At 35.3% G+C, this 11,744-nt stretch overlaps 1 protein-coding gene across 1 annotated transcript in view; it reads right to left on the bottom strand.

The window, feature by feature from the left end:
* LOC107643874 (guanine nucleotide exchange factor SPIKE 1) overlaps positions 1-10,767 on the bottom strand; it is a 27,304-nt gene extending 16,537 nt beyond the window's left edge. Inside the window, exons 1-14 of the mRNA XM_016347618.2 lie at positions 10,452-10,767; positions 10,212-10,374; positions 9,873-10,000; positions 9,646-9,749; positions 9,477-9,532; positions 9,235-9,332; positions 8,973-9,110; positions 8,167-8,478; positions 7,461-7,745; positions 3,258-3,425; positions 2,975-3,172; positions 2,815-2,858; positions 1,933-2,002; positions 1,120-1,281 (exon numbers count right to left, since the gene is read on the bottom strand). Of these exons, the coding sequence (XP_016203104.1) occupies positions 1,120-1,281; positions 1,933-2,002; positions 2,815-2,858; positions 2,975-3,172; positions 3,258-3,425; positions 7,461-7,745; positions 8,167-8,478; positions 8,973-9,110; positions 9,235-9,332; positions 9,477-9,532; positions 9,646-9,749; positions 9,873-10,000; positions 10,212-10,374; positions 10,452-10,511 (1,986 nt within the window). The 5' untranslated portion in view covers positions 10,512-10,767. The remainder of the gene's footprint in view (positions 1-1,119; positions 1,282-1,932; positions 2,003-2,814; positions 2,859-2,974; positions 3,173-3,257; positions 3,426-7,460; positions 7,746-8,166; positions 8,479-8,972; positions 9,111-9,234; positions 9,333-9,476; positions 9,533-9,645; positions 9,750-9,872; positions 10,001-10,211; positions 10,375-10,451) is intronic.

Here is an 11,744-nt window from a genome sequence, read left to right as displayed (position 1 = left end):
ACATACACCAAAATATTCTTTTTATGGTAAATATAATTATTTTACTATTATTTTCTGTTCTTTTATTTTTATTTTACCCAAATACAGCTTATTAAAATCATTCATTTACATAATTTAATATTTAATCATTTTTATCCCATCATTTTCATAAATAGGAAAACATAACAGGAAAAAGTCCTTATTCATCAAAATCCAAACCCAATCATACCAACACCACATCTAAAATTCGATTGAGTTCAGACAAAATAAAATAATCAAGAAATCCTTGGTTGAGTTATGCATCATTGTGATGTGCAAAGTAAATCTATACAAATAAGACTCAATAAGTTTAATTTTTCAGCATTCCAAAACAACCTTAATAATTCACCTGTCATTCCCATTTTTCGAATAAAAAACATGGAAATTTTACATCAGGTAAGATGTATACACTGGCAATGCCAATAATTCAAATCCAAAGACCATGTGAGAGGGCAATGGAGTTATAATCCAAAGACCATAGAGAAGTTGGATTTCCAGAACTTTTTGCTATAGGAGATTTTTATTTTTTTTTTGGGAGAAGAAACATTGTCTAATTATCGACTAAGAAAAGAAATGCAAGCACACACAATTAAAATCATAACAAACATATGGGAAGTTAGTTAAATTGATCCAATCTTTCAATGACCAAGGTATCAAGTCACATTATCAGTAAACATGCAAATAAAGCCAAATTTATATATTTATCCCAGCTAAGGAAAGGTGTAAAGATACAAAGATTTCATCGCAGGAACTCACCAATGTAAATGTTCTGAACAATGAAAAGCATAGAGAATTAGAGATAAAAGACTGATTTCCAAGTAACAATTTCAACTTGGTACAACAGAACAATTTTCTTAATGGAAAAGAAGTTAAGCAACGTAATCAAGCACAATGCCAATTGCTAACTGCTAAGTGGGAAAATAAATATTAAAAAAATAAAATAAAAATACATGTCTGCATATCCGTTCCAATTCAAGTATGGCAATAGACATAGTCCCAAATAATGAGTTCAAGAACATCTAAAATGGTACCTAAATCCCTATAAAAAGTCCAGAAAATAGGATAAAGTTAAACCAGACCAAAGGAGGACAAGAATTATACCTCCAGAAGTTCAGAACCCCAAGGTGGACTTGTTCGAAGAGTGTGTCGATCATATTCAAGAAAAAAGTCTCTGATGCGTTCATTGATAGGGTATAAAGAAGAACATAGCCGTAAACGCAGTCGAAAAACATGTTTACCATCTTCCAAATAGTCCAATCTTTCCTAGGTATCAAAAAATAAAATAGAAAACAAAACAAACGAAACATAATAAAAAAATAGCCCAAGTTCAAACCTACAGTGACACCAATCAAGACCTACGCCCCACATAAACTCAAGCACATTACAACATGATATCAAACAAGTAACAATATATTACAATTTACAAGGCCAATATTGATGATAACCAGAAGTAGACAAAATCATCTTGTTTGATTACTAATGCTCAAGTTAGCTTACAGTAATGAGAAAGAAAATGCATGAAGAAAGAAATGAAAAAATACACATGACCTGGATGTACATAGATACATAACAAGTAAACCTATTAGACAAGTTGCACAGAAGCATACAAAAGGAAATTGAAAAATACTTGATCATCAAAACTCATGAATTGGTAATTTAAGGTCAGTTTAGATGCTTAGAGTGGAAGGGAATGAAAATGTAACAAAATGAGAGGTTAAGTAAAAAGTTTTTTCTTTTAAATTCTCTTTTGGATATATAAAATAACCAAGATGGGGATTCCACATGCTTTATGAATGCTTAAGAAAGGGATTCCCCAGTCAATTCCCCTCCCTTCACTACCATACAAACATATCCTTAACTGCACACTACCAAAAAGAGAAGGAGAAAACAATTAAACATGAAAGTTGCTTATACCCGTCCCATATCCTGGAGATAGTGAGGAACCAACTCTTTCATGATTGGAAGAGTTATTTCTGATCGCAGCCTGTATATGACCATGAAATATAAGCTTCCAGATACCAAGATTCAAATTGATAAAGGCAACATGTGATTAATAGTATAAAAGTGAAAGAGTGAGCAGAGTAAACATAAATGAAGAATCACATCAAGACCAAACATCAAGCTTCACATGGGGGAGATATAAAACCCACAAGGCAAGCTCATTGTGCCTTATGGATAACATAACTACGTAAGTAATGATTTCCAATGCATCAAAGGCATCCACTTTGCAAGTAACTTCTTGGGTTTGAATTATAAATTAGGGTCTCAAGTGGTCATTGGTTTTCAGAAATGTACTTCTGTTCTCGTCTCTTTGGAAATACCATCATAGTAGGTTGTCAGAATACAACCACAGAAGTTGTGTCAACATGCACCACTCTTTTGGAGATAACATCAGACATTTAGACAACAAGAAGATCATCATTAGATATCCTTATAGTTTTTCTGTGTATCTTAGCTCAGGATACATGTCAAGAAAGAAGAGACGAGGAAAAGATGGATTGAATTTTGTGGGTTTTACCAGATAGCAGAGTCTGATTTATATATAACAAAAAAATATACAATTACATATAATTGCAGGATATTCACAATTAACTTCTGTATCATAACTAATTTTATAATATCCTAAATACACTTATATGATCTTCTGAAAATCATAACGAACAAAAATTTAAACTTCCATCACAAGAAGTTCATTTTGGTTCAACTTATGCAAAACTAGACAAGCAAGAAAGTCCAACAATAAAGCAAACACTAAAGTTTAATCAATGAAATAAACATCAAATCAAGAGAACATACTGAGCATGTGACGATAAAGGAAGTGCTGCATATCCAATCACTACCTGGAAAACATTGAAGTGGAAGTGGATAATCAATTAAACAGAATGATCAAATAAGCCCCAGAAAACCAGCCATAAATAAAGAGCAGGAATAAAACACAAAATTAGATGGAACTAACTGGCTTCGGAGCTTCAAGTTTTGTTTGCATATCAACATGAAAAAAAGTAAACAGAAGGTGGTGCGTTGGTGTCCACATGGCAGGAAGGGAAAGTTTGATTTCATCATGATAGCAAGCAGCTCTAGCCCCAACAGCAACTTGGGTGTGGGCCCACTTCTGAAATGAGGCATCAAGACCTGGATCTCTTGGATACATTGCCTGGACAGAGTAGCCATACCAAAGAAACACGATAGAAAGTCAGAAAATTCATCACACCATAAGGAAATCAAAATGAAGGTCATACCTCCAATGGCTGCCTACGAACATCACCGTCATCCTCCCGCAGTTCAACCCGTATGAATAAATTCCTCTTCCTACTCAAACTTACAGTCAATGGATACACATACAGACAGTGAAAAAGTTGCAAAAACGGCTCGTTTCTTGTTGTAGTGCGGAAGTCAAAAGCATGGAACTATATGTAAATCAATGTGCAGGAGATTAGTAAAGAGCCAAATATATATCAATAAAAATGAAATTAACTTCAAATCACAGCAATTCATGGAACATTATATCATTGTAACCATATCAAGCAACATCAGAATTTATAGAGTAATGTGATTTGCATATCAGTCAATAAGTGACAACAAAAGCAACAATTTTTTTAATTAATAAAAGAAGAATATGATTAAGATAGAGAGAAGAATAATACAAGGAAATGAAAGACAGGCAATCCTCCAAACACAACCAAAAGAAGAACTATCATTAAAGCATTGTTTTTCAATCTCTGAACATGTTAGAGAGGGAAACTCCTCCAAACAAAATCGTGAGTGTTACACCAAATACATACCAAATGACTAATCCTATCCCATAAAACTTATTTGTCAGAAAATATGTCATCGAATATGCATTAATTGCACTCCAGTAAAATACTCAGAGAAATGTATTAGGCTAGATTTTGCCTCTTTCGTACTACCAAAGCCACCAAATTTAGCAAAGAGAAACTGATTTAAGGTTAAACTACAGACCTACCATTCACCAAAGAAACCAAACAGCAAATTCCATAATAAACAGCCAGAGGACAATGTAAAAATTGATGTGAAATTGATTCTAAATTTTCCCAATACATAACACAACATTAGGGGAGATAGCCTTGTGTTGCCCTCAGACGTACATGTCATTGTTATCAATTATGCTGAGTACAAATGTCCATACAAAATATTTCACTTTAAAAGGAGCTTTATACTTCCAAACTGGTTTATCAAGGTGGAAGAGGTTGTATTTAGGAATGAGTTAGGAAATGGAAAAAGGATTTATAGCTACATATACCACAGATGAATCAAGAGACCATAACCTTTTGACAGGGTTAGAAGAGAAAGAAGCAATAACAAGGACATCCAAAAGTAGCATTCATTTGGAGGACTCTATCATTTAGGTTATGAAAAAAAAAGTCGAAATCCCAAGCAAATGCCCTTGTGCAGTAGAGAAAACCTGAATACGGGTTTATGCAAATATATGTGATAAAGATGAGGAAAGGTTAAGCTAACTAGCTAAGAGATTCGCAAAGGGAAAACGATAACCAGACATACCTTCAAAGAAAGAAAGCATTTAAAAGTAACATTGCTAAACCCTGAACCCTAAAACAGGTAGAATGAGTAAAGCAACATTAGCATCCACAACCATCTGCCCAAGCCATACTTGCTCTCGATTACTTTATGCCATAGGGGGCTCATGGGTTTGGTTTAAGGGAAGTTGGAAAGGCTTTAAAAGGCTTTAGGAGATTTTTATCATACTTTAATTTAATTTATCTTTTTATCCTGATAAATTATTGTATTACTACTTATTGTCATTTACCTTTTTATTCCAAATATCCTAATAAAAGATAAAATTGTAAAAAAATATATGGTAAGCCCTGAAAACCCCTCTTTCTTACTTATTTTAAACTTGAACAAGAGGGGATTTGAAAATCTTAAGATCTCCCTTCATTTGCCTTCCTCCCCCTTCAAAATATTCCATTTCCTTTCCCTCGCAACTTGTGAACACACCCTAAGGGAAATTATCACAGCTATTTAACAAGCAAGGTAATGTTCTTAGACAAAATGTTACCAAGACCCAAGCCTCATTCCTTTCTATGACACCAAAAAACTTCCTAGTCATAAAATAATCTCATAATCTTTTCAATGGAATTAGCAACTCCATAGGAATAAGAAACAAGGTAAGAAATAAAATGGAATACAAGAGAGAGGCATTACTAAATCAGAGTGATTGACCACCTAAAGAGAAGTAATCCCTTTCAAAACCAGGAGACACTGAAATCTTTTCCACAACAGGATCCCAAAAGAATACAGATCTAGCATTACCACCCAAAAGCACTAGGTTAGCAAGATGCCACTCCAAAATAGGACATCCAACCATGGATGCAATATGAAAAAGATATTGAGAATCAATATCAAGGGCATGTAATTCCATCAAGTACAAGGGTTAAGTTTGAAATGACCAGCCACTTGTAATTCCTGTCAACAAGTATCATTACCCAGCAAGCCACCCTCCATATCATTATTTAAGACATAACTTTATTCTTCCAAGCATGTATATGGTTAAATTATTGAAAAGGCTAAAATTTGAAAGCTCATAAGTGACTTTTCCTACATGCAAGTAAGCACAAACTTCACGTTGAAACACGGAAACAGTTGCAATCCAAAATGCAGCATATACATTACCCATATTTGCAGTAACCACAATTGAGAAGCATTAACAGCATGGATTTCATTTCTTGATCTACTAAATTATGTTAGTATGTTACAACAAAACAACTAAATGTACACTTAAAAGATATCCTTACTTATTGTACCCACAAGGATATAAGCTGTTCTATTGATTATAAACTCTCAAACATCCATCTCCATCACAACCAGTAACTCACCAACTCCTTGACAAAGATTTTGGCAGGAACTGGAATCAAAAACAGTGCTTATTGATGAATTACAATGATAGAAAGGGTAAACGAGAGAATTCTCAACTTCCTAAAACTCATAATTACTCAAAAGGCTTACCACTTTTAACTAACTCTTGAAAGATAACTAACTCACATGCTATTGGAATCCTAACAGAATGTTTTGAACCAAATATGCCCTAAACCAAATATCATTGATCTAGATTTCTTGACATACTACGCACTAACAGAGACTGTTGGACTATTTCAAAGCACTTTACAGTATTTCAAAAATCCAAGGACTCAATTGTATGGATATGTAAAATACAAGATTTCCAATCCAATTAAAGAACGGCAACTTGAAAGCTAAGCTATGGTAATTCTAAGGATTGGATTCCCTAGGGGAATAAAGAGAGATGTCTCCTACATTACCCAAAGTCTCAAACTATGCATAAGTACATTCTTCCTAGAACTAGGGTCTCCCCTAGGACCCCTACTAAACCTATAATCCCATCACCCTCTTCCCTCAAGGGAATACAAGCTTGAATCAATTAGGAAAGGTAGAAGCCTTAGTCTTTTAAAATCAAGAATAGCCACACCAACCCCCACGCTCCCTTATGGATTCGTGCTTCATACCTGTGAATCCCCTACTCCAACTAGGAGGACTGCGGTAAGGTATCAGGTCCTTGGGGGGGACTGCCTAACAGTAAGAGCTACAATCAACACTGCCCCACACCCGTTCATCAATACATTGCTTATATTTTTATTAAAGGAAAGCAACACATTGGGCTGGGTATGTCCCAACCGAGATCACTCCCTTGCCTCACCCTATAGGGCTATTACACCCAACCCCAAGCCTGTTTGACAAAAGTTGTATGTGGTTGTAGAAACCATTAGAAAGAAGTCGCACACGTGGAAGCTTCAAGAGTTTGGAATACAAGCTAGAGTGGGACCCATATAGAAAAGGAGCATTATTCAATAATACAGTTTCTTTTACTGGTTAATGTGTTCTGCATTTCTATTTGAAAGAACATTTAGCAAAGAATCAAACTTCTGTCAACCTAAGAAAAAGATAGAGATGCAAAACTGCAGTAATCAGTTTAATAGAAAATAATATATAGATCTGGTTACAATTGGGGGTAGGGCGTATTAATATAGCCTTTCCAATACTAAAAAAAAGCCCTTGATCCTATGTGCCTATCATTTAGTTTATCCAAACATATGTGCGGCAGAAGATCCTAAATTTGAGACTTTCCATACCAAAAATATTCTTTTAAATGCAGGTATTCACGCATGGATGGCAGCTCAATATCAGCCTCATGACAATCTTATATTCCCTGGTGAAATTCGACCACATGGAAACGCTCTTTAGTAGAACCAAGAAACTACTGGTTTTGCTTAGAGAAACAGGGGCAGAAATGCCAGATTTATCAATTTATTTCACAAAATTAAAACTTTAAAAGTAAATGACTTAGTGATACCCACTGTGATGAGAAATTAATCTTGCGAGGCCTAAAAAAAGTAACCCCAACAGGGAACTAGTGGTTGTAACACAATCAAAAGACATCATATACTTACATCATCAGCATTAAAATCTGCGCTTCCATGTTGATTTGCTCCATTTGCTGAAATGTCTTTCCCATCATGGAAATTCCACTTGGAGATACTACCCTGAGGATCATCACCAACATTAACAGGATACTTTCCAGATGATTCTGCAATACGATCACCTGGGTCAACAGAATCATTGGTTGTACTGCCATTTTCTGACACATTCTCCAAATCAGACTGGGAAATCTGGTGCTTTTCAATTTCTAGCTTCAGAACACCTTTGACAGGTTTATGCACTTTGCGTTTGGGATCCTGGATATTTAGTAAGAAACATCAGCCATAGAAAATAAACATGCGGAAACACTAACCTTTTATGTATATTTTGCTAAGTTTTGAAACCAAATAAATACATGGAAATAAAAATAAATTTGCATTTCATGTGAAATAATATAAACAAATGATCATAGTGAATGATGTGATCACAGAATAAATTAAGTCAGATGGAGGAACAAAATAACAAAACATTCTAAAGCAGAAAACAAACTACAAAGTAATAGTTAAAGTAATAATAAATAATTTCAATGCATTATACAGATTGAATCTAAATCATCACACATTAAAGAAATAGCAGTAAACTCTAGCCAGACTTTCTATAACTTGAATTTAGTCACTCATAGAAGAGGGTAAATCCCCCTAAATGCAACCTCATGCAAATGGTGAATTGGCCACAAACCTGAAGTGATTCCTCAGTATAGCACTCCTTAACTTTATTTAAGTTCGAAACCTCAACTACAACAGAATTTCCATTTGAGTAACTCAGCTTCCCGTCTAAGGAGATCTTCGCACTAGTCTCAAAAACACCTTCATGAGAACTTGAACCAGATACACTCGGAGCAAGAGGGCTGCTTGGGGAAGCAGGCCCCACTGAAGCTGCACCTGTGCTGCTATCAAATAATGATACCATGGCCCACGCAAAGGACTCTTTGTATGGCATGATTTGAGACCACACCTGAAGTTTTTGCTTCTCTCTCTCAGTCAAGTGCACCTGTCCCAAATGAAAGGAAGACCCTAAACAAATTTTCTGACGAAATATCATTTCATGCACAAATATGATTCAGGCTTTTTTCTTTTTCCCTCAGCAAATGTACCAAAAATATGAATAACGCTTGAAATATAAACTAAAACTAGCAACCACCACTGCCGGAAAGCCAATATTCAGAGAACCTACTAATTTCAAACTCAAGTCCAAACTAGAAAATGCATATTTACATGCCGTGTCTCTGTTTTTCTAATCAACAATTTTGAAAAATCAAAAAGATAAAAAAATTGATGTTGTACAGAAGAGTTTCTCTAATTTATCTGCTAGATATATTAAACGATTTAAAAGATAACTAAAGAACATACTGCACAACTCATTTAATGATCCCTATGGCTATACAATATGCAGGGGTATAAAATAGAAAAATAACTCAAATATCATGGACAAATAAGAGAAAGAATGCAAAAACTAAACAAAGTGAGAAAGATATTAATACATACTGGATCTTTCCGCGAATAAACAGAATGAGTAACCCCGCCTTCTTCTGTAGCATGCTTTTCCAACTGGATCAACAAGCAAACTGAAGCAGATGGTGCATCTAAATAAAATACTGCACGTGGTTCATATGTAATTTTAGCCTAAAAATTGAAAAAGAAAAAAGTAAGATTCATCATTACTTCAAAATCACCCACTGATTTCATGCATTGGAAAAAAAATTAATCAAGAAGATATGTTAAAAAAAAATAGTCTTGCATAGCTTACATTCTGCATTTCAGTTGGTAAGACAGAAAAGTAAAAGTCTTCTGATAACTTTTCTCTTCTCTCCCTATTGTACAAGCAAATTGTACCATAAAAGGGCTCTGCAAGACGAAACAAAAACAGGATTCCAACTCAGAAACTTGAATCTGCTTTCAGCATAAACACGAAAATCAAAATGGCAATAGCACACTCAAAGGGAGCAATTAATTTAATCATCCCATAAATATCAATGGCATAATACTCACCAACTAATCCGGCATGAAATTGCAAAGACTGAACTTTTACAGAGATCTTCATTCCACTGAGATGCCAGAAAAGGAAAGATAAGGCAGAACCCAGTTACGGTAAAACAATCAGGAAAGACTGATGATATCAACATTTTACTCATAAACAACCATTTGAGGGGTTTCTTACTGTGATATAGGAGTTTCAGGTATCCTTTGTCCAAATATCAACGACCTCTCATTTTCCCAATCAAATGCGGGTTCATAAGCAGGAAGAGGAGATTGACCAACATGCTGCATAAGTGCATATTAAAAATAAAGAAAGAAAGACAAGGGGAAACCTATTGAAATTTACTTTAAATTGGAAGGAAATAAGCTAATCTGAAATTGGAAGAACAACTAAACCACTACAACAACCTTTGGGACATCCGAATGGGGCACGTCACCCTCTGCAGCCTCCATAAACTGCCTTCCTGAAGTACTAGGGACGTCATCCTCACTAATGTCTTCACCCTTTGTTCGTCTCGCCCCAGCAAGGCGCATTTCTGTGCACAGCATTGAAGTACAGAGAGAAACTTAGCTACAACCAATGAATCAGTAAAGAAAAATTCATGTAAAGCAGACACATTGCGAATCAGGTAATACAAAAACCAACCATGCAATTAGTGTTTCTAAACAAGTAGAGAGAGACCATTTCAAATCGCATCTCATCACTTTTATTTAACAACAAAAAAGAAAAAAATAAAAGAAAACTACCTGTCTCAATATCAGTGTCAGGGCCTTCATATATCTGGTTGTGAAACAAAGGCGTTCCAACGCTCTCGTAGTGGCCGTACTTGTTTTCATCCTTGACCCAGTCAGTGGTGTAGCAGTGAACAAGCTCATTGAGGTGCGGCCACTGCTCCAAATTCTCCTCGAACTGCACAATCACCAAAAACGAAACCATTAAATAACGGCTTTTTGAGATACACTCCACCGCAAATGGCGCAGCATTACCTTGTTTTGCCACCTGGTGGTGGCCGGAGTAGAATCCCGCCGTTGCCGGAGATGGAGCATCGCAGATCTAGGGTTTTTTGTTCCCTCCAGCACCAGTTGCAGCTGCTTCCGAAGAAAATCGAAGTTGGTTCGGTGTCAAACGCTAGAGATAAACGGTGGAATCAAGAAAAGCATTGGCTGGATCTAGAAGCACAAGAAGAAGGAGCATTGCCAGAATGTGGAAGTGGAGAGAGAGTGGTAGGTACCTGAATGCAGAAAGCGGAGAGAGAGAGTCAAAAGAAGTCCAGCGAAAGAAAACGCCAAAGAAGGTTCATATGCGCACAGGGAAGTGCTGTCGGACCCAATGTCGCTGTCTATTATCTACAAGTTTGTTAGTGTACTCTTTTCGGTATTTCCTATTTCTAATTATAGTTTAATCTAATCTAATCTCGTTTTAATATTTTTTTTTGGATAAGCTAACCCATTTTTTTTTAACAAAAAGCTCAACACAATAAGGTAGAGCATCAACAAAAAAGTACTAAATAGATAAAATACTAATTTCTAATCATCTTCGCCAAAGGCCATCAACAACCTAAAAGATCAAATATCACTCCAATCTTTGTAACTCCTAATCGATCTGTTGACTACTCCTATAACACATGTTTCTTGATTCCTGAAGATTTTATCATTTCTTTTTACCCAAGTGCTCCAAATGATAACAATAAAACCAAACTCACCAACATTCTATCAAATCGACTGCACAATTGACTCCTGAACCACGTAAACTTACGGTCATTCAGTTCTATATTCACCAATTGCTCTTAACGCACTAGCGTTTTTCCTTTCTTCCAACTGGCACAACGTCATTGAAGACACCCATGTAACAAAGAGAAACTTGACATATTCTCAATAAAAAAACTCAACTCTTCTCACACAACAAGCTTCTCTTCTCTTATATACGCACCATACACCAAGCTAACCACACAAATGAAAATTATGGATTTTTTTTCATTTATATTATTTCCCCAACATGATTTTTGGACTTTAATTCCCCAAATACGATTTTTTTTTTTTTGCATTTAAGTAAGTTCGCCGTATAAAAATTGGCAAGTTCGCCTAACCACGGCGAAGTCCCTTTTAAGTTTTTTCAATTCCACGTTTTTAATCCATTATCATCATCTCCAAATAGTATATAGATCTACAAACAGTGTATAGGAATACACAAAAATACACTGATAACAAGCATGCTTTTTTCAAGAATTTTTTTAATTATAAATTTAAAAAAAATAAGACATATTTAACAATGGCAACCAT

This window comes from Arachis ipaensis, chromosome B05 (genome assembly GCF_000816755.2).
Source record: "Arachis ipaensis cultivar K30076 chromosome B05, Araip1.1, whole genome shotgun sequence".
NCBI classification, from domain to species: domain Eukaryota; kingdom Viridiplantae; phylum Streptophyta; class Magnoliopsida; order Fabales; family Fabaceae; genus Arachis; species Arachis ipaensis.
This window is presented reverse-complemented; position numbering and strand designations above follow the sequence as displayed.